We start from the raw sequence: 23,062 nt of genomic DNA, 5'->3' as shown, positions 1-23,062 counted from the left end.
TTCACACTTCCCTTGGTCAACACGGAATTTGGCAAAAAAGCCTTCCCATTTAGAGCTGCAAAAGTGTGGAATAATCTTCCAGACCAAGTGACCTGTGATGAAAGTCTGCTTTCGTTTAAGACTTCCATCTCTAATGTATTTGGCAAATTCTAATGGAGATCACTTTTTAACTTTTTAATTTTTTGTTTTTTATTCTTTTTCTTTTCAATTTTCACAGATTATAAATGTTACTATGTTTGATTGAGCTGAGGCAGTCTAAGGTTTATCATTTTTTGTTTCTTTTTTGTTCTAGTGGCCCCCAGTGGAAACAATCCACTAACTATAGGTTTTTGTGATTTTCTGGGCTAGCCACTTTAAATATTTATTGTTATTATTATTATTATTATTATTATTATTATTATTATTATTATTATTATTATTATTATTATTATTATTATTATTATTATTATTATTATTATTATTATTATTATTATTATTATTATTATTATTATTATTATTATTATTATTATTATTATTATTATTATTATTATTATTATTATTATTATTATTATTATTATTATTATTATTATTATTATTATTATTATTATTATTATTATTATTATTATTGGATACGCCACTGTCTTTATTAAGAGATGGTGGATAACCCAGCAGGATGTACTGGTTAGTTTTAAATAGGCTTTCATTGCTTTGTTTAATAATAATAAAAATGTTATAGTACATAATAACAATAGCTATTAAACCTGGATGTGTGATCATGTCAAAAAAGTATGATTGTCAGACTTTTTTAAGTCTATAGTTTAAAAACATTGTTTATAAGCGATATCTTTGTGACGTGATTTTGTTAGACATTTTGTTAGCACATCAGGTTAAAAAAGGTTTGATAAACTTTGCATGGGATTATGACCACTCATGAAAAGGATTACAACTTTGTTGCAAGCATTAAAAAACAAATTGGGACAAAAATTGCATTTTGTCATGTAGCAACTGCAATTTGAGAATATGAGTTAGAATATTATCCTTGCAGGTGAGATGTAATAATGACAGTTATGTGCTTATTTTCTGGATGTACCAGTCAATAGCCATGGGAATCAATAAAAATATATCCAATTTGCTATTATGTACAAAATTTTTTGTGCTTTCTTAACATAAAATTACCTTGTTTTCAGACAAAATATTGATGTTATTAGTATAAGGGACTGACTAAAAATCAAATTAAAGAATAAATAATTAATAAAATGATTTTTGTTGATAATATTATGTTTTTTTAAAAATATATAATAAAAAATGGAGGTTGGTGTGTTTTAAAGTTGTTCTTTTGATAATAAACTGTATAAAAATGGCAGGTTTCAGCTACTTATATAACAAGTCATAAATAATTTGAGAGCAACGCGCAAATACTATAACTTTCCACATCATTTTGTTGACATTGGGAATTATCCAAAAACTTTAAAATATTTTGTTATAGCATAGTATATAAAATGTCAACTGATTCAAAATGGCATGTTTGTGTAATGTTAATTTCTTCAAAATGTAAGTAGAGGAAAGAATTCTTACAGTTTGGAAAAATGGAATTAAGATCAGCAGAAACATCATGTGAGGTAAGTTGACCAACGTAAAAAACATACTGACTGCTTTATGATGTCTTATAGTTTCTTATAGTTATCTCATGTAGATGTTGCATCTTTTTTAGATATGTCTTGTGAAGGCAGTGCAGAGAAAAATGAGTGACTTGTTGCTGCAGTATCCATTTTTAAAATTTAAGGTAAGTGTGTTGGCAATATTATGTATGCTATGACATTAAGCTAAAAAATTATCACTTGTCTTCAAATAAACATTTTTTTCCCTTAACTTGGCCAACTTTAAAAAAATTTAGCTAGCCTTAAAATTTTTCTCATAAAATGTAAAAGTATGTTCAACCTCACAAATTTAAAACCCGTAATTACAATTTTTAATGCTATCATCTCATATAATATAAGTCACTGCAGTCACAAAACGTTTTTTTTCTCTTTTTTATTAAATCCGACAAGCAGATATTAATTTTTATATTCTCTCAATTTGCTCACTATATATGTTTCTTCAAAGGAAGATATGTTTTCTACTTCTTTTGTTAGGAAGAACAGATTGCTATAAAAAGGTATCTAGATTTACTTAAATCTAAAAGTGAAGAAATAATAATTTACATTCAGGTATGTATGTTTTGAATGTTTGAGTTTTAGATAGACAGATAAACAGATGGATAGATGTGCATAATATTTCATGGCTAGCCACACAAATATCGAGGGATATACTCTGTCTGCTATTTCCAGGAGGAGCCTGCCTTTGATGGCAGAGTCCTAGAGTAATTAATGCTCATTTTGAACCACGCAGACCCAATTGGTGTCCCTGCAACATCCATCAGGCCACACAGTGTGCATCTCCCCCATTTTCCTCACATGGGTAGGGGTAACCTGGGGCTATGGCAAAATTAACTCGCTCATTCCAAGAATCACCGCCAAGGAAATCTAACCCCCAGTCTCCCACACAAAGTACGAGAGTTAAGCTACAGCGTCATAAGTTTTGATTATTTTTATTCACAATTTCAAGTTTGTAGGACCACTTTGAAGATAATAAATAATAGTTTGTGTAATTGTCTTTTCTGCAAATGCTTTATTTTCACACTTAACAATATAATTGATAATTTTTAGTGTTAACATTGGAATAATGGTGTCTTTTTTTTCAACATTATAGTTTTATGTTATTTATAGATAATGCTAAAAGTAAAAAATGAACTTGCTTTTGCAAGACTGGATATGGAAAGAACGATAAAATTGAATAATAAAGTAGGATGCTCTGCTTTTTTTATATATATTATAAGAAAGCTTGGAAAACAATACTGAGAAATAAATTGTTTCTTTCAGGCAATACTTTTTTTTATATATTACACATGTTTAGTTATTGTTATAAATTATTTGTATTTTCACAATGTCTTAAAATTGAGAGTAGCAGCTAGTCAGTACTGTTTTAGTTTCAAATAAAACAAGCACAAAAGAGGGTGAGATGGTTAGAGGATAAACTTGAAGATCTCACAGAAGCATGTCAAAAGTTATTTTTTGAAACAGACAAACACATCTCCAATACGGTATGATCTTTTTATTCTTTTTGACGTAACAATAATTCCAACTTTAATTAAAATTTTAGTTTAAAACAATTGTTAAATTAATTCTCCTTAACTAATTGGCTAGAAAATATTTTATGTCAACCATGTATATTAACTAAACTGTTTTCAAAATTTTGTAATGCTAAAATACTGTTATCAAAAAGTTTCTGACAATTACCAGCTTTTCTAATTTATGTCAGCACTGGCCAATTGCTGACGCGGATGCTTGACCTTCATTTTCTTTAAGTTGTATGTGATTTAAAATTACAACGGGTATTAATTCTACTGTACTTTCTGGATGTGAGCAAAAAGTATAAATTGCTAACTTGAAACACAAGTTTTTTGATGTGATATGTTGGCAATTTTTAACTAATATGAAGTAAATTTAATTCTGAAGGCTGATTTCAGTGAGCACTGCTATAAAATCAGTTCAATTTTGACAATTGCTTAGACACATGCTGGATATTGACTAAAATTAAGCCTTGTGAGACAAAGTATACCAAGTTTCATATTTAGAAATCAGATGGTTTATAATCAAAAATGCCATTATAATCGCAGCTATAGTCATAGTAATGACCCCTGTCCAAATAATTTCCTACTTTAAGCTAGCAGGTAAACAAGAATGCACAGACTAGCGATGCTAGAGATGATTTTCAGTGGAATTATCCACAGTCTACCCACCAGTAATTTTAAATGGCATTTAATGTTTGCTTTTACAGGCAATTGAATTTGCAGAAAGTGATGCTTCTACTAGACTAAAAAGTATTCTTTACAATTCCACAAAAACATCGATATTTAAAAGCTTGTGCAGTTGCAGTGACAAAGAATTATCAATGGAGGAGAAGGCACTACTACGGTTAAAACACAGTGTCAGCAGAGTTTTAAAACATGACAAAAAACATATAAAAGAGAAGTACTGTTTGATTTCCTATTTTTTATATTTTATCTTTTTTTAAAACCCAACAACTTATCATGCAAACAAATCTAAAAACGCATAAAATGACAAAATTCCCAAGAATTCTATAATTGTTCTCTATGTTAACACTGCTGTCTAGTGCTTTACTTTTGTTATTCTAGTTGTCCAGTTCATGTGTAACAAGTCAAATTTTCTGTCATAGAATATCAATGTCAGCTTTACCTTCAGTGGAAGATAAGATTAAAAACAGTAAAGATCAGAGAAGAATCAATGTTCCAGATACTCAGACATTTAATGAGAAAAAAAGTACTTTTTTATTGTTATTAGACTTCTGGTTATTTTAAGTGTGACAGAAAATATTTCAAATAAATAAGGGGTAATATTCATCAACATCAACTTTAACGATGAGCTTAGCAGAAATATTTCTTAAAAAATAAAACACATTTTTTTAATCTCAATGATACGTTTCAATAGTTCTAATTGTCATTGTCAGGTTATAAAGTTTTTAGAAACCTCTTTTTTACAATATATTCAGTTTTAAAACCCTTTACAAAAGATCAGCAACACCATTTCACTTTTATACTCTGTTCAAGCCTTTGGGGATTAGTATTTTTTACAAGATCCTACGAAGTTTTAACATAAATTGACAGGCACTTCGATGCCTTTAATCCTGTCATTGGGCATATCTCAACCACGGAAGGTAAAGATCAATTAATTGGATAAATTGGATTTTAAATTTCGAGATACATATTTATATTCCTTTGCCCTATCATGCATCTAAAGCACAAGCTTTCTGTTTTTGTTTATTTTTTTTAAAAAAACAAGATCATTAACTTCATAATTATTTAGATACAAATCAACCACCTCAATTTATGTGGAAGGAAAAGCCAAAATTTAGTTCAGTGATTGACTATCATGTAAGTTTTTTGTTGCATGAGCTTAAAAAGTATACATGAACTGTGGTTAAAAATCAAGGCTTTCTTTTAGTTTTGCATAAAGATATCCTCTTTTGGGATAATTTTTTTTCATATATTTGAATAAATTTATTTTATTGGTGGCTTAGAGTAAGGCATTGGATAGATTGGTAGGAAGACTAGAAAATATTTACAATTCTGCTGAGGATGCAAGTGCAGGTAATTTTTATTTAGGTTCATACTTGCACAAATAACAAACATTTAATATCTAAAATAACCATTGAGTTTAGCGTTATTATCAGTACATTATCGGTTTTGCCTTTATATATATCCTTGGTGACGATTGCTTGTTGTGTATTTTTAAATTCAGACTTTTCAATGTAGACTCCTTAACGCACAAAGAAGTTGATAAAATTAATGATTTACCTGCAGATGCAGAGGTTAGTTTGCTACTTCCAACTTTAACTTACTTTTAGCATACTTCATTTAGTTAGCCAACATATTAATTTTTTTCTTCTACATTTGTATAATTTTTTTGATCACTATTATGCAGATATTATCGCAAGACATATTACCTGACATCAACAAAAAATCTTCAGTTATAAAAAAAACTGATGAGACAATAGAAGCTCAAAATAGAAGAAAAGTTGAGTCCAATGATAGCATTTCCAACCTAAAACTACACTTGTTACAGCCCGAAAATGCAAACTTAAAGGTAATAAAACTGTGGAAAAAAACAATTTCCTTTTTGAACACCTTGAATAATTTTTTTAAATGATTTTCCTTATTTTTTAGACAAGACATATGGTGTACCCACGTTCACCTTCCACGTGGTGCAATCAAAACATCAATGATACTCCTGGTCTAATTAAACATTTAAAGCAACCAAAACCCTCCAAAGCAGTATGTTTTTTAGTAATTTCATTGAAGCCATTTTGTTACTATCAACCTCTAAGAGCCTTTTTATATGAGAACCGGGAAACTCGCTAATCGAGTTTCTCGGTAGAGTGGGCTAATATCAATTCCGGGTTTATATGTAAATTTGTCATTTTCTATCCCAGGTTTATATGAAGAAAAATTAGCAGGAAATTAAAAGTGGCGGAGTGAATATGTAAGCAAATATTGCTTCCATTAACAGAAAAAAGAAACCGCTACTGTTAAGGGCTTAAAACAACTGTGTTATTATCACTATTAATTATTTCTCAAATTTTTTGAAAATTCAAGTGTTCCATCATTTCTGAGCAATTTTTATATTATTCATTAAAATCTTCCACATGCTTGAAACAGCATTAAAAGTTAATCTTAGATCATTCTCAATTATAATTTTAGTGAAACCTAGTGTTTTCAACATGTTTCATGGTTTTGTTGTCTTTTATTACAAATACACTTTATACAAAAACAATTGTGTCAATCGATATGCAGTAAAAGTGATAATTATTTGCTCCTCTAAAGTTACATAAACTTTTTCCGTACTTTGCTACCAGGTTTTTTTGTTTACATTGACAAATATCCATCCCGTTTGACTGGGATCCTAGCTTATTCATCCGGGATCTTGGTTGACCGAGTTTCCTGTTGTAACCAGGGGGAGATGAATATGCACCATGTAAACACGATTTCAATTTTCAGCATTCTTTCCCAAATATCAGAGATCTAGGTCATGCAGGATATCTCAGTCAAGCAATTACCTAGCAAGTCAGAGGTCGTGATTTATATTTGCAGCACTTAGGAAGATAATGTCCAAGTTTACTTATACCAATACATTGCTTTGATACATGTTGCATTCTGAGGAAAATTAGGCTTTGTCTTTTTTCACGCTAGAATGGCCGATTATCTTTTTAGGACCATTTTCACCATTGTGCTTGAAGGTCAATTTTCACTTTTAAAATGATTTGAATTACAATGCATCACCTCTTATATCTGTCATGTTATGTGTTTTTAAATATTTTTGAAGTAGGAAAAATGCCTTTTTAAATTTAATTAACCTGCATAAATTATATCAAATTTAATTTGCTAATGGCGTTATTGTATGTATACATGTTTGCAAACAACTACCTTTTCAAAACAGCTACCTTTGGAAAACAATTACCTTTGCAAAACAGCTACTTTTGCAAAATAGCTACTTTTGCAAAACAATTTATGTGATAGATAGGATGAAATTTGTTTTTGATTTATAAAGTATTCTTTCCTCGTTTTACCTGATTAGTTTTTCAGGTAAAGAAAAACTTAATAGCCAAGATTTTTGTCTTTATGTTCACGATTAAATTTCTATAGAGTGCTTACACATCATTGCAGAAACACAAGGTTGAAACACCTCTATCAAATTCTTCTTTGTAAGTTCTACTTCTATTTATTTTCCTATTTTCTTTATTTCCCCTGTCTTTATTGTTTTGCTTAATTTTCTAGAGAAAACGAGAAGAATTCAGTAATGAAAAGAGCTGCAGCTAGAGTACGAGGTAAATTTATTTAGATATTTTTGCAGTGATCAGTAGCATGATATGGTATATTTAAAATATGTAACTACTACAAAAACTTTTACTTGTTGTTAACATTTCTGCTTTTGCTAAATTTTGCCAAATGCGATTTTTTGTTCAACATGTTTAAAATCACTGTCTTTTAATACATCTATTTTTGGTTTATTAGTTGTCGATCCACAATGTCATTTGCATTTTAACAGATTAATTATTTAATCATTAAAATTTCTGAGGTTGCCAACTGTTGCTGCTGTATTGATTTTTAGACATAAAAATGCATCTTGAATAATCACTTATGTATGACAAAGGAATGTTAAAAAAAAATTCATTATAATTTGTGTTTTAGCTGTGGCTAAAATTAAGATCCAGTTTTGTAACATAACGCATAACAAGGATCCAGAATTTGACAGTGTTAAAATAAAGAGAATCAAGGTAAGTTGAAATGATTTATGGAGTTAATATTGCTTGTTAAATCAAGAAATAATTTAGCAGACACTAAAAAATTGTTTAAATTATTCAGTCGTACTATGAGGCAAAGTTTGAGTGTTTGGTTAAGGGAGCAAAACGTCGTTGCCTACAGTTTCTTACTTGTGATGAGTGGCCAAATGCATAGTATTGAAGATTAAACATAAGGTATCTTTTTAACTCAAGCAGATGTGACCATAAAGAGATGAAAATTCAAAGCAAAAATATTTAAAAATGGCGGTGTGGTAGTGGTGAACAACACGTGGTTTACAACCAAAGCATATTTATCAAAAAAGAATGTAGAACGATATTTATTTTATTGTAAGCTATGCAAAAAAGTGTAATGTAATGTTATTTAGCTTCCATAATGAAACTTTTTTGTAGTTTGTGTACAGAAAAGAAAAAAAGGGGGGATATTCAAACGAGTAAGGCCAAGTTCTAAGTTTTCAAGAATGGTTAAAACCATAAAATTATGACTATGCAGAAATTTATTTAGGGAGTTAATGCGTGTACTTAATGCCAGTTTTTTTGTAATAAACGTTAATAATGTGTTGAGTAAGTTTTCAAATAGTATGACTGTTAAGATGCTGAACTATTTGGGGGGTTGGTTTAAGGGAATATGGGAATAAAACCTTACGATCTTACTGAACTTTGTTGTTCCAATTTACTTCTAAAAGCACATATGTTAATAATAATAATAATAATAATAATAATAATAATAATAATAATAATAATAATAATAATAATAATAATAATAATAATAATAATAATAATAATAATAATAATAATAGCCAATGGATATAATTTACAAAAATTGTATCCACGGCAATATAAATAAAAATTAACAAAAACGATGGGGTTTTTTATAGATAAGCTTTTATCTTGAACTCAAGCCATGCAATTTTTATTCAGCTATCACTTGGCCATTAGTAAACCCCTGTCTTTATATTAGAGTTTAACGAAATAGGGATTTATGTTATTATTTTTCTATACAAAAAAAAAATGAATTAGATAAATTGCAGCGCTTATCTTTTACAGGATTTAGTGGGCGAATCTGGTATCTGCTCTGAAAACACAAACATAGCAGTCGATGCTGCGAAGGTACATGACTTTTGTGGAATTTTTTAACTATGGTCAGATATTGTGCACACTACACCAAGCACATTATATACCTGTGTTAATGGTAATGTTTAATGTAAGGTTTAAATTTTTAAAGAACTTGTAGAATAGAAATATCAGATATCATGATATGTTGGGGTTTTGTTTTAAACAAATATAATAAAAATATTTCAGATCTGTTAAAACATGTTGTTTTAGGTATGAATGTATATAATGGTAACACAACAGACTAGATCACCTTTATGTTTAGGACGTAACAATAAACTATTTATCACAGAATAATTTTTTTGGCCATTTTGAAGGAACCTTATTAAAAAGAAAGCGTCTGATTCCCAGTGAAAATTAATATTTATTGTGTACGATCAAACAACGCAAATTACACAATTAATCGTTTTGTTACATTTTATGGGAAATGAATATAACTTAAGGCCGCACACCAGTTTGCATCACATGTATACACCAAGAATGAGACGTCATGTAGATGTCTAGACACGTATTGTGTTTACATAATCTTTAAAAACATATCATGTAGTAATTGCTTGACGATTCTATAAGACTTAGGTTTGATTTAGTTAAATTGCATGTTATAATATTCTAATTTATGAAGTAATAATTAGAAACCTTTTTCTAGGCATTGGGTCAGTTAAAATTCCAAGACGAGTCTGTCATTAAAGGTTTGGAGATGCAGGTAGGTCACTTGTTGTCAATGATTTAATTTTGACACCTGGGATAGCAGTTACTGGTATATATGAAATTAAAACTTAAGCATGGAGATTCTGTTCAGTTCTAAATAAGTTTTCGTTTGAACATATTTATACGTTTTTGTCCTCTTTAATGTTTTACGTTGTATGTTACTCTGTCCATTATTTCTTGGGTAACTCAGGAGCATTTCTTGTGCTACAATTTAGTAATCTTCAGTATTCACAGCTTTAGTGAGATGTTTAGTAACTAGTTCATTATATAATACAAAAAAAACACAGTTCGCATGAAAAAATCTGATGATTTAATCTGCAGCTGGAGTTTAGTCAAAAGTGCAGGCCTTGTAACCTCAACATTAAAACCGATCAATAACCCTTCTTATTAACGACAATGCTACTCATAAGTTTTTGGAAAATGGCATTTTTGGCTATTTCTTACAAAGGCAAAACAGCATAGTCTGACGAATGCTCCGTTGCTGAAAGTCTACAAAAGTTTTACTTAGGCAGATGCATCGGGTAAGTGAGAAACGTTGAAAATGCACTGTTCATAGTTTTTGCGATGTCCACATTATGTAACATTTAACGCGACGGCCCGCGTAAGCCTAAGGAATTATGAAATTAATCCATGTTGACGTCAGCAAGAATTATTACACAGTTTAAGGTTAAGTATCTAACCAAATAGCATAAGATTCTAAGTCCATTGTGAATATGGACAAGCTCAAAGTGCGTGTTAATCATTATTTGAGGGTGTGAATTAAGGATTTATTCAAATATTTTTTTGAACAGGATTTGTAATCTGTTATCCATAGGTCGGATCTCGGTGAACATTCTTTTTCCATAGAATTGACTGACTTGACATAGTATAAATTGTATTTCTCTCTGGTTTTAGATAGATAGCAAAGAAAGAAGCTTTTTATCGTATGAATGTGCGAAATCATTACTTTTACTAGGTAACTTAATTCTTGTATATGGAAATGTTTTAAATCTTTTTAAATATATATATTTTCTCTGAGGCTACAAATTCCTAACAGAATTATGACTAGAAGAAGGTTTTATGCTCTACCAGAAATTATTTTATGAATCTTTGACTTTATTTCAGAAGCTTGTGGCATAAGAATTGGTGATTCTCTTAAACACCTAGTTGTAGGGGTGGAAGGGAGTGGTTGGTAAATTTTTTCAACTAGTGTTACTTTCTTTTTTAAAAATGTGAAATGCCCTTTTGTGTGTAACATGTATACTTGTGTTTATTTGCAAATTCTATATGGTTGCAGGAGTGTTTTTTTTTTATTTCGGGCGTTTAATAGATTGAAATGGATAGTATAATTTTCCACAGCTGGTGTTGTCCTTCCCATGCATAGCACACTGGTTTACATGTTCTGCTTTAATGAAACTTATCGAATTTAGTAAAGATGATCAAATTCCCTTGGATTTGCCATAATTGGGGTATATTTAGATAATTAGGGTGTTGAGAGGAAAGTTAAGAGGGTACTACGTCAGCAATTTAGAATTAAAAAGTTCAAACATAATGCAAATACAGACACATGACAGGTCCACTTTCTCAATATAAAATAATTATTTTGTTCAACACTATAGTATCCAAACGAAATGTTATCCAATATTTTCTCTTGTTTGATTTCACTGATGAAATTGTTTTAAGGGCATTGGCGAGAGAATGCAATGGCGGTTTTAACAGATTGCCTTAAAAATGGTAACGAAATGTCATATTATTTTTATGTTGTACTAATAGCGACATGGTTTAACCAGCATTGCTTAATACATACCTTGCTATGTTTTTTTAATGTCGAAAAAAGCCTTTGCCCACTTTATAATTGCATTTCAGTTGTACAAAGTGACTTTTGAGTTTGAATTCTAGTGTATTGCAGTGTTACCAATAGGTAGACAGTCTTATTTGTCTTGTGCTAAACCTAAAAAATCACCACTGCGTCTTTTTGTGTGTTTTATAATATATGTTCTAGTTTTGTCGGGACGTGACATTTTTTTTTCAGGCAATAAAAAGATTTGTGAAGATATACTAGCAACAATAAAGAAGTCACCAAATGCAGCTTTTATTTCAAAGGTAATACGTTGGTTCTGAAGTCTTTTATTTGCAAAATATAGAAAAATAGGTCTTTTCAATAAGAAAGGTGTTAGAATCCCTTGTTTTGTAATATTTAGCAATTTCTTTCGCTTAAAAAATATTTTGATGATTAAGAAGCTAGTTATGGAAATCAATGTTATCTATTTTTGAGTGAATTCCAAACAATTTCTTAAACTAACAGCGTAAAAATTAAATTTTGTATATATGCTTCCATATAAAAGTGCTTGAAACGATGTTCAATTTATAGTGTATGCGATCATTCGCGCACGAAGAGTACTAAACAAATTTAATATCCTTGTGCAGGTGTAAGAATTGTGGCCACCATTTGGCTCACAAACAAAAACAACTGAACTGTTTGTGTTTTAGTCATCGAAATCATTCAAATCTTTATCAAATGTGTTAAGAGAAATTGTGTCTTCGTCAGATGATGAAAATATAGCATTTAATGCAGCTACCTGTCTTGGACATTTGTGTGTATACACTGAAGAGGCTAAGTGTTTGTTACTGCAAGCCATAAAAGATGACTCATATGGTAAAAAAGCTGATGTAAGTTATGTTTTTTTGTTACATTCACCACTTATTTATGTCTTGTCAATTTGTTTTTGGGACGGCTGTCTGTTCGTCCGTCTGTCTGTCCACCCACCCATCTTTTTTTCTATCTATCTGGCTGGCTATCTGCCAGTCATTCTGTCTATCTGTCTGCTTATCTGTCTGTGTCTGTCTGTATTTTTTATCTATCAGTCTATATCCCACTTGCTATCTAAATTTGTGCTGCGTTGTTTACTGTTTCTGCTGTTTAAATGCTTCCCTAGGCGTTAAATGTTTTGATAAAACAGATCAATTGCAAAGAAGACATAGTGTTGGATGGTTTGATGCATCAGATAAGTCACGCCCACTGCTGGAAGGTATGTTGTTTTTGTGTAGTTTTGACTACATACTGAGATAAATTTGCCAGCTATAGATTTTTTTGTTAACAGTATTTTTCTTGTTTCATAGCATCGTATCGAGGCTGCTGAATTGTTAAAGTTTGTGGGTATGCCGTACAGTAATTTGAAATTGTTTTCAACAATGTTATTTTTGAACTTAAATATTTTCTTTCAAAGATGCACTAACATCATTGAATGTTGTAGTTAATCCCAAAATGTATTTGTCCTTTGTGAGTAAAACAAGGTTTATAAGCACAAACTTTTTTTCGCTTACATCAAAAGAAAATTAGCTAATGCGTTGTCATAAGAAACCAAGGACTAATTAAAAATTGTACCCTGCTCTGAAAGCAAATCATAGCTATGTGTGTAAAATCAAAATAAGTGTTGATTCAGCTTTTTCATCTAAACAATATTTTAAGAAGCGCCATTGCCAAAATAGAGAAAGTTGTATCGTGCTCTTGTTCTTCTGGCGCCCATTGATTCAAAAATTAAAGTGCCTTGCTTACACAACCTTTTATGTATATTGTTATTCATGAGTTGAATTGATTGATGTTTGACAACATCTTGAGAGGTGCTTGTCTGATAAAAAAAACATCATCGAAATCTAAGTTGTTTTTCTATATTTAAGATGTTCTTCTTCGCACAGGTTTAAGGAGATTGCAGCAGTACGATTTAACAAAAGTTTTCGATGTTCTGCATGAGTTGCTATGGAATCATCCAAACAAGGTTTGTCCTTTTTCCCATTTTACAGGTAGTCAGACGGGTAATTTTAATGACTTTCAGCTGAACGGTTTTACTGACCAATGCGACGCAGGTAAACATGTCACTAACCAATCAAATACTGTTAATACATCACACAAACTCCACTTAAACATTGCATCCGTCAATAAACTTTCATTGTTAAATAAAAATAAAACTCGTTAGCCTCGCGTTAAGTCATGATATCCTTTCGGATTAACTCTTCATCATTCTTGATTTTTCTTTTGTAGGAGTTTCGTTCCAAAATAACTTCACTTCTGACTGACTTTGGTATGAGAGATGATGCATGCGCAATCACTCTAAAGTAAGTTTCTATATATATAAACTATATATTTTGAGGGCTTTAAAACGTGTTAAATGTTTCGACATAAAGGACGCAAAAGAATGTGGCATGAAATACTGGAGTGTGCAATACCAATGTTTATAGGAGGGGGCGGGGAGTGGCTGAGGGGCCGATCTTGCCCACGTTTGTACGAAAATTACACACTGGAGTGCACACACAAACACATGCATAGATTTTTCTATTATTTGATGTAACTGTTACCTGATTTCTTATGATTATTTTTCCTCTTTTTAGAAGGCTGGAAAACAAAAATGAAACTGTTAGAGTGGAAGCCATCATCGCATTGGTAAATAACTTTAAATATTGATAACAAGTTTTGATTAAATACACCATGAAATTATTTAAAAAGTTTGAGTTTTAAAAGAAACACATGAAGTGATAGTGGAGTGCAAAAATGTCTACTTTGTTTTTATGTATGACATCATTTGCAGGCTACACTTAAGATGAAGGGAGAGAAAGAACTGAAAATGTTGTTGGGTATTTTTGAGTTGGATTCAAGCAACTACGTGCGTATACAAGTGATTAAAGCTTTTGTTGATCTTAAATGGAACAATCCACGAGTTTTACGAGCACTGAAAGAACGACAGAAAGGAGATGACGTGCTCGCGCAGTAAGTTATTATTGATTGATTGACTAATTGATTGATTGATTGGATGATTAATTGACTGATTGATTGATTGTATCTTATCTACGATTAGGTGTGAATTTCTAAAGCACCGCACTCATTACTGTTCGAATGTGCACAAAATCACGAAATACTTTTTGGAGTAATTAAAAGTTAGGAAAATGTTATAAATGCTGATTGAACAAATCAGCATTTATAACAAAATAAAACTGTCAGAATGACTCGTAATCTTTTTTACTTTAGAGAAGCGTCAAAGGCTTTAAAAATGCTGACGTCATCATCGCTGATGGAGTAGGTGAGTTGTCAATATTTCACGAAATATTTTGCTTGCGAATATTCCGCCTTGACAAATCAACCGAGCTCCACATGCTTAGAGTGTAGTTGAAATTTCTCCGGCGAAAAGTTTGTTGTTTTTTCGTCGTCATTTTGTTGTACTCTGACGTTGTTGCTATTGTTATTGTTGTTGTCGTTTTAGGCTTAACAATCAGTGTCTGATTGTGGTTTTCGTGCATTATTGTACTAATGTTATGTGTGTTAAGGTTTGATTTTCAAAATATCCTGTGAACAAGGGTCCTCGCCATTCTCGTAAATGTTGTCATATTTTTGACGTATCGTAGGGTTTTATAAATCGGAATTATGACGGTTTATTTAGCGAGCGACGGTAGGTAGTAGAGTGTAGCTTGAACGCGCACGCGCACCTAGATGTAAAAAATCATTCAAAGGTAACATTTGGAGTAGTATTCTGAATGGTCAGTAATGGAGCTTGTTAACTTATTGACTATGTTTTTATTGAGATTAGGTTGTTTAACCTTTACCAATTTTCGTTTCTGTGGCTTCCAGTGCTTTAATCTTTTGACTATGGAAGCAAATTAAAACTAAAGTAAAATCTTTTTTGTAACGAACACCTCTCTGAAGCAGGCACTTTTCTCAGGAACAGATGGAATGACAGTCAAACTCTCATAAAACTTCTATGTAGCAAACGTTGCAGCAGGCACCTATCTATAATGGACGTCATTTAAAGGTCCCAATTTACATTACCCCTAGATCCGACCACTGCATAGAACATGCGCCCAATAATAAAACAAATGTAAATGTAATAAGTTTGTCTATATTTTACTTAATATGTCACAAGTTCATTAAATTCTTTTTTTCAAAAATAAAGCACAATTCTTAATTTCTTTGCAGATTCTTACGTCAACCTTTTTTACAATATTGTCATTGGGCTCTTTCACCTGTTTGACTATATTTTGTCAGCAATGCGTGCCAATACAGGAAAACCTCTTCATAGCGCAAACTTTTTTGATTCCTATGGTGACCGCTAAAAAGAGGTTTCGCTGTAAAGCTGTTTAGAGTGCGTATAATTTATGAATGACTCCCAATGCCATTAAATCTTCTCCACAAGCGAGTGGAAACTCACCACTGTGGACGGAAGATGTGACTATTCTTGCCGATGCATTAATAATAATTTTATTTCTTTACATATAAAGTATATTACAGTATGTCAAAACTTTCTCCGCGTGAGAGCGGGAAACTGATAGCTGCTAACAGCAAACATGTAACCGTCCATCGCAACTCAACCGCTGCGAAGGAGATTTTTCAACGAATGAAAGAACAAAAATACTCGAGATCCTTGTGGAAACAGTGGCCTCTACATCCCAAGAATTTAACTAAAGAGACAGTTGATTGGATCTTTGTTGTGGACTCGCTTAACTTCTCGTTTTGGCTTGCTGGAGAGAAGCAATTTCAACTAGAATATAATGGGAAGGTTTATGAAGATTACGAGGCCTTGTGTGCCGCAATTAACCGTGCTTTAGATGTAAGACAATAATTTCTGATTTACCTGTACCTTTTATATTTTTCGTTAACTTTTCTTCGTACTAAAAAAGTTTTAATTTTTCAAGAAGGGTTTTAACGCTAAAGAATACATCCTATTTCATTAATTCTTGGACCCCATAGTAATTTTCAATCTTTAGTTAATGACATCATAGCTGGTTATCGACGCAATTTTGAGCAACTCCAGATCTGCCAAGTTTTTTTGCCATGCTTATGTAAACCTTAGAGGTAATACGGAACGCCCAGAGGTTACGCCCTCTCTCAGGTTACACAGGTTGAAATTTAGTTAATTCGTAGTGTCATTACAGCCATGAAAATATCTAAGCAGTAACTTCTTGACACTTTAAAGATGTCCTACACAGTCTGGCTTTAACTTTTGTCTGTTAAACGCCATACGGGTGGACTGACTTCTGTCCATCTCAAAAACATTAATCAAAATTTGTTCGACGACCCACGTTTTTTAGGTATCATTACACAAGCACATGTTTTGTTTTAGGAGGGTGTTGCTATAACAACACCAGCTTACTACAAAAACATCACATTGGACGAGATTAATCACGTGTTCAGATCGTGCAATGGCACTGTTCTTCCGTTACTAGAGCAACGACAGAAGAATCTAAATGAAGCAGGGAAGATTTTATGCGAAAAGTATAATGGTTCCTTTAGTAATCTTTTGTTGGAGTGTGACCACGATGTTAATCACGTGATTCAAAAAGTGACTCATCATTTTACGTCATTTCGGGACGAAGCTACATTCGACGAGCAGACAGTTTGTTTTTATAAGCGAGTTCAAATCCTTATCGCCGACATGTGGGCTTGTTTTGACGCTCAAAGTTTTGGCGAGTTCCATAATATCGAATTGTTAACGATGTTTGCCGATTATCGAGTTCCACAAGCGTTGTTAGCGCTGAATCTGCTTAGTTACAGCGAAGAACTTATGTGTAAATTACAGAACAATGTACAGATTCCTTCCAACTCCCGCGAAGAAATGGAGATTCGTGGGTGTTCGATTCATGCTGTGGAGATCTTACGTGAAGAAATAGCCAAGCTTAATGAGTCGACTGTTCATTCACTAATGTTAGATTTTTATCTCTGGGATTTTGCAACACAAAATCCAGAGAAGATGAAAGGTTTTCCAGAGCATAGGACCAGGTCCACATTTTATTAAATAACGAACAGTGGAAGATTTTTATTAAGAAATATATTATTTTAAATTTTGTTGTTGTTGTTGTTGTTGCTTGAAGAAAGCTGAATTGAAATGTTTATCAAAAATTGTAGTGGTAATCATTAACCCACCAGACCATAATATCTTCACGAAAAGTCCGTTGTTGAAGTGGGGGAGGGTAGGTCAAAATCTCAGTGGATGAATTGGTGGATGCCACCCCCTCCTTCCGCTTTCGTCAGTCCAGCATTTATGCACTTCTAGATTACCAGTATTAATGGAATAGTATGAGAAACGAAATGTCGACAGATTTTGTGGTTAATAATGTTTTAAAAAAACTGTTATTTTTTTAGATGAACTTCGTCAAATATATCAACATCCTGAAGAAATTTGAAACCAGAGTTGCAACTTAAATCATAGCATTGGTGGATAAAATTGCTTCGTAGATATTTTTAAAATGACTAATTTTAGATTTTTTGACCAACATGATTGTTCACATTTGTTGTTTCATGTTTCGATGGCATGCTATGAATAAGATTTAACGTTACCCATCGATATGTAATTGTATTTTTCTGAATATCAGCTAAATTTTTGGACAGCGTCGAATTTTTGCTGCCTTGATGAAGTTTTAAGTTTGCTTTTAATTATGGTATAAAACTTTGTATTGAGCGAAATAAGGCGATTGTTTATTCTTGATGATGTAATTTTTTTATTTATAAATAGTCTGTTTTTTAAGTGTAAATAACTAATATTTATTTTAGATGTTTTTCAGTAGAAAATAAATGATGTAGTTAAGTGAAATATTATATCCCCTCTAAATTCTTTCATTAAGCTTTGTGGATTAGTTAGAGCCTAATTGGGAAAAACTAGTCGTTAGCCCGTGGAAAATCCACGGGTTCGCCCGTCCTTTTTATACCGCATTGCGTGCTTCTCGCATTATTTATCTTCGCAACAGCACTCTTCTTCCAGTAGCTTGGAAACTAAATGGCATGGAAAACCTTGGTAATGATTTCTCACTACCAGTAGATCATGGTGTAATTGAACCAATGAATGAGTTCATTACGAAGAACATTTCGGTTAGATTCCCATTTAGTTTATTTGAAAACGTAATAAAACAAAATTAGTTTTGATTTCTTTAAAAAACTACTTAACTCTTGAGACCGGGTGTGGTTAAACCTTGAAGACATGTCCCACAAATATCCGGGCAAATATTCGGGCTTTCTTATAAATAAAACGGATAAGGACGTTAAGCGTAAGGCATAGAAGAAACTTTCAATTTTTTATTTTTTTGTAACTATATTAACTTCATATATTCATTAGTTTGAACTGCTTTGTTTACATTTTTTCAAGTAGCGCAAATTATAAGAACGGTGCGCGCAATATCGTTACAAGATATATTAGCAAGTCTGTACAACACAACAGATCAAAATCAAAAATTATTTTTGGTAATTTGAAAAAAGTAAAAATAGAAGCCTGTGTATGCAGAAAAAAAAAATTAAAAAATAACGTTACAAAATGTGCTTTGGCTCATTACAACACAATTTCAGTTGCAAAAAATGTATAACTTTTTTCACAGCGTTCGTAAGATATAACAAAAGGATTCTGTCAGATTTTAAAACCATGGATAAAGTTAAGATCGGTGATTAAATGATTGATGTTGATTGATAGAATTTACCATGTAGTTCTGAGCATGCTGCTAAACAGGTTTACAATTTATTAGTGAGCCCCCAGGGCTTTTTTAATGTCCAAGATACGTTCATCTTAGTTGTACAAGAGTGATGATTGTTTCCAAAAAAAGATTGCAACTGAATGCGTGCGTCATATTAAAAGAAAAGGAAAATTACTATTTCAAGCTTGAGCCGTGATCAATATTTAAAAATATATAACATCCTATTCATAGTAAATTTCAAAGAAACAACAGAATATTTTTACTCTATAAAATCCTCAACTACACAAATTCAATGTATAGAGTGCTTATGTAAAATATATTTCCCAGGACAAAGATTATTCAAAGGAAGGGAGTGAGATGGACTTGTCCAAAGATAATGACCTACATCCGGTACAATGAACCAACTGTAGAAGAACTTGGACAGGATATCAAAATAATCTTAATTTTAAGTCGCAGTCATATTAATGGGTGTTTCAACATAAGCGCCGAATGTTCATTCATTCTCTTATAATTATGTCATAAAATTACTGAGATGTTGACCAACGACATAAGAAATTACGTAAAACTCTCCTGTACAACATAAGCACTTAGGTTCGTTAGGATCTTTTTTAAAAACTTGAGTCCACCCCCTTCGAAGTTTCTATCCAAAAATGCCTTTGCCCTTATTTTCTTAACTGCCTGAGTAAAAACTAAATTCATTTGTTATTTTATAGATAATAATAACTTAGCTCTGCCAACTTTTCGTATATCTCTAAAGGTCTAAATTTCAGACTAAATGTTTTTATTATTTTTTTTAATTTTTCAGCCTCGAATGTTCTTATTTGCATTCTCTGTCAAAAAGTTGTGAAAATTAGTTATATCTTGTCGGAATTTTTTGTTCTTTACTTATAATCTATGAACAAATTCAGGCTGAATGGACTATGTTATTAATTTTTTTAAAAAAAAATGCAGCCTTAACGCTCTTATAAACTAAGTTGTTAGATGGGAAAACGTGTACCGTGTGTACCATACTTAAACAGTAGAAAAATAATATTTTTTTGTTATATAGGTTCCTAAAAGTAGATTGAGGAGATTTCTTTGAAGTCGCGAAAGACGTGGAAAAATATTGTCTCGAAATAAAAAGAAGCAAAAAAATAACCTTTTTATGTTTTCTTTCATCTATTTCCGAAACAAACGAAACTTCTTTTGCATATTCGCACATTTTAACTTGTGTAAATTCTCAAAAGCTTTTTCTAAACGCACGTGAAAATTTTTAAGAGTGTCGTCCACCTTCGCTTTCAAGTTATTATTAATATAATTCGTCATAGCAACGTGTTGATCTTGCAAAGTTTCAACTTTTAACCGAAGATCTTCATACGCTGTTGATTTTGAACAATTTTCAACTTTAAGATCAATCAAGACATCTTCCAACACGCTAATATATTCCAGGTAAGAAGTAGCGGCTTCTTTTAATTCTTTATAATCTGCACTGCGCTTTTGAAACATCTCCAAACGATACTTCAATACTGCTTCTTCGTATCGTTTTTGCAACGCTATTTTCTTACGCTTGAGTTGTTTCTCATCAGTCTTATCCAATAGAATGGTTTGGTCTTTTTCATTAACCAATGAGGTTGTATCATTTCTTTGATTGTAAACAAACATAAGATGATTCTTTAAGGCGCGATTTTCTTGTTTTAAGTGTGCCATCTGGCTTTGCTGTTTTTTTGCATTTGCGTTTTCCGTATTTAATGACTGAGTTTTCAAAAGTGGATTGTTTTGTTCCAAACATCTTTGTTGTTCTAAATATAAAATAAACCATCGGCTATTGCAAAGTCGACAAAAATATTTTGCATATTGCAATTTTGTGTGTTCGTAGCACGACGTTTTTTTTGCAGGCAGACAGACAATACGACTTGACTAATTCTAAGAACGATAATTGACGTTATTATTTGTTAGTTTTTGATAGATACAGGTGTTTTGGTCTGTGTTTTAAACACGACAGTCAAGCCTTATTGTTTGATAAATAGGTTGTTATTTGAATTTGTTTTTAGTGTTCCATGCTACATTGTTTTTTAAACTTTTCACATAATAAGAAGTAACAAATGGTTTCGTGCACTATGGTTGCAAACAAGGAGTCAAGTAACTCTCCTAGACCAGAACGAAATTATGATCTGTGAGTTCATGTCATGTGAGTTAAAATCGACTCTAATAGCGAGTGCCTAAAGATTTGAAAGAAAAGACTTTTCTCCCTCTCAATTTACCCTCCCTAATTATTTGACTCCGTATAAACAGAATTAACGTTAGATGTTAGCTACTATATACGATCTTTTTATAATTGATTACTTACGTCTGCTCGTTGTATCGCGTTGCATAGCAACATTACTTTGTTTACTTTTTCGAGCACGCATAACTGGAACACCATTTGTTATCTCTGTGTCAATGAGCCTACGCTCACTTAACGGAGATAAAATAATGCTATCTCCGTCAGCAATTGCCGATGTTATGGCTTGCAAAACTTTTTCCGAGCGTTGTTGATTTCTAGAAAATTCTTTCTGTTCATTGACATCGTTGTTAATTCCAGCTGTGTTTTGACGAATTTGATTTGTCGCATTAGTGTGAGGCTTCTTCTTAGCGGAAATATTACTCGATAGAACTTGCTTCACAGGGATACAAGAAGGGCGTTTTGATTTCTGAGTGTGAACCAACATCTTCTCGGTCGCTTCAAGAAATATACACTGCTTTCAATTTGACGTTAAATAATACTTTTACCAAATAAAACGTCATAATTTTATAGTGTATTGTTTAGCAGCTAGATTACTCAAAAAAAACTCTCTTGAATAACTTTGAAATGATATAATTAAGTAAGATTTTTTTAAAGATATCAAAAGGTCTCCTCATACCAAAGCTTAGAACCAACAAACGAATCGCTTAGAGTAAACCCCGAATTCAACTCGATCAATAAACACCAAATCTCACTCTCATTAAAATAGTACATGTGTTAATTATGTTTGTTTTGGTTATTGAAATCATGAAAAACAAGCAAGAAAAGGTAACTAATCAATAAGCGCGGATCGTATTTGCCTTTAGGGAATCTGTTTTCCACCCAGCTACAAAACTCTTCTAATTTCCCGCTTTATCTCGATGTTAGTTGTAAAAAAAATCGACACTGGGTTTCCTGGATGTTGATTCGGTGGAAAAATAAGGTTTACAATATACGAAAGATCTTTGTTATTATTCTTCTTCTTGTAGTTGAACATTTGAATTGGTTCTTATGTTTTCGGTTTTATATCTGGTGAATTAATGACATGTAATACAATACAAAAAACTTTAAAAATTTCTCTATAGCCAATTTTCGTCTTATTAAAACTAGGATTTCTGTAGGCTAAGTACAAAGTTGGTTTTACTATATTTCTTGCTACTTATACTTATTCAGGCAGTTTTCACAGCAGAAAAGACTTCCTATATGGATCAATATTAAAAATGGTGACGAAGTAGCTAATTTTTGTTTTATATATAATTTTGATATCATCAAGTGTAGCAATTAAAGGTTTAATTACGTTCATTGATAACCTTTGTTATGATTTGTCAATCTTTTATTATGACGTCAGGACTTCCCATCCTTTCACTTACACCGCTAATCCAAGCGAGAGATTTCCAACACGCCCTGGAAACGAGGTTGGAGAGATTGCAAGTAAAATTATTCTTGTTAAGCCTTATATTTTTGACTGTCAGGAAGGCTGTCACAAAGATAAATTCTTAAAGCTGTATATCCGCAGTCGAATATAAGATGATATCAATCTAAAATTTGTAGAGAAAGATAAGGGAGAATTTTCATAAAACTGTGAATAAAATTTTGTTTGTTCAGAAAAGATTATTTTGAGCACGTAAAACTTAAAACTTGTTATTTTTAAAACATCAAAGTCTGAATAATTCACGTCTGCATAAAACG

At 31.7% G+C, this 23,062-nt stretch overlaps 3 protein-coding genes across 4 annotated transcripts; 2 read left to right on the top strand and 1 right to left on the bottom strand.

Annotated features, from left to right (window-relative positions):
• The first annotated feature begins 1,439 nt into the window (after positions 1–1,439).
• On the top strand, positions 1,440–18,256 carry LOC130648749 (uncharacterized). 2 transcript variants are annotated; one of them, XM_057454830.1, is made up of 30 exons: positions 1,440–1,598; positions 1,691–1,762; positions 2,112–2,186; positions 2,745–2,819; positions 3,005–3,118; positions 3,856–4,049; positions 4,255–4,358; positions 4,902–4,969; positions 5,116–5,185; positions 5,351–5,406; positions 5,520–5,681; positions 5,762–5,869; positions 7,238–7,296; positions 7,370–7,419; positions 7,784–7,869; positions 8,941–9,003; positions 9,653–9,709; positions 10,609–10,669; positions 10,819–10,881; positions 11,377–11,427; positions 11,726–11,796; positions 12,184–12,363; positions 12,630–12,722; positions 12,814–12,850; positions 13,390–13,469; positions 13,733–13,806; positions 14,080–14,131; positions 14,277–14,455; positions 14,714–14,765; positions 17,819–18,256. In XM_057454830.1, exons 1-29 carry the CDS (start codon positions 1,566–1,568, stop codon positions 14,763–14,765), a joined length of 2,439 nt encoding a protein of 812 aa, XP_057310813.1. In that variant the 5' UTR covers positions 1,440–1,565; the 3' UTR covers positions 17,819–18,256. The 2 variants fall into 2 exon arrangements, with proteins under 2 accessions (XP_057310813.1, XP_057310814.1); XM_057454831.1 differs by lacking the exon at positions 10,819–10,881 and having other exon boundaries at positions 17,819–18,255.
• On the top strand, positions 14,772–17,521 carry LOC130648750 (queuosine salvage protein-like). Its single transcript, XM_057454832.1, has 2 exons — positions 14,772–16,286; positions 16,800–17,521. The coding sequence occupies exons 1-2, from the start codon at positions 15,969–15,971 to the stop codon at positions 17,469–17,471; spliced, it is 990 nt and encodes a 329-aa protein (XP_057310815.1). The 5' UTR covers positions 14,772–15,968; the 3' UTR covers positions 17,472–17,521.
• A 2,036-nt stretch (positions 18,257–20,292) lies between the features above and the next one.
• On the bottom strand, positions 20,293–22,660 carry LOC130648498 (uncharacterized). The gene is made up of 2 exons (XM_057454550.1): positions 21,461–22,660; positions 20,293–20,912 (listed from the first exon to the last, which is right to left on the bottom strand). The coding sequence occupies exons 1-2, from the start codon at positions 21,819–21,821 to the stop codon at positions 20,293–20,295; spliced, it is 981 nt and encodes a 326-aa protein (XP_057310533.1). The 5' UTR covers positions 21,822–22,660.
• Positions 22,661–23,062: the final 402 nt, after the last annotated feature.

The sequence above is a fragment of the Hydractinia symbiolongicarpus genome, chromosome 7 (assembly GCF_029227915.1).
Source record: "Hydractinia symbiolongicarpus strain clone_291-10 chromosome 7, HSymV2.1, whole genome shotgun sequence".
In the NCBI taxonomy this organism is placed as follows: Eukaryota; Metazoa; Cnidaria; class Hydrozoa; order Anthoathecata; family Hydractiniidae; genus Hydractinia; species Hydractinia symbiolongicarpus.
The sequence above is the reverse complement of the archived record's forward strand: the minus strand, read 5'-3'. Positions and strand labels throughout refer to the sequence as shown.

Bases quoted from the DNA above. Each gene is read 5' to 3' on its own strand.
- LOC130648498 (XM_057454550.1), bottom strand. From the start codon at position 21,821: ATGTTGGTTCACACTCAGAAATCAAAACGCCCTTCTTGTATCCCTGTG. The intron at 20,913-21,460 runs GTAAGTAATCAA...TTTTATATTTAG, and splicing joins ACGCGATACAACGAGCAGAC to AACAACAAAGATGTTTGGAA.
- LOC130648750 (XM_057454832.1), top strand. From the start codon at position 15,969: ATGTCAAAACTTTCTCCGCGTGAGAGCGGGAAACTGATAGCTGCTAAC. The intron at 16,287-16,799 runs GTAAGACAATAA...GTTTTGTTTTAG, and splicing joins CAATTAACCGTGCTTTAGAT to GAGGGTGTTGCTATAACAAC.
- LOC130648749 (XM_057454830.1), top strand. From the start codon at position 1,566: ATGGAATTAAGATCAGCAGAAACATCATGTGAG. The intron at 1,763-2,111 runs GTAAGTGTGTTG...TTCTTTTGTTAG, and splicing joins ATCCATTTTTAAAATTTAAG to GAAGAACAGATTGCTATAAA. The intron at 5,407-5,519 runs GTTAGTTTGCTA...ACTATTATGCAG, and splicing joins ATTTACCTGCAGATGCAGAG to ATATTATCGCAAGACATATT.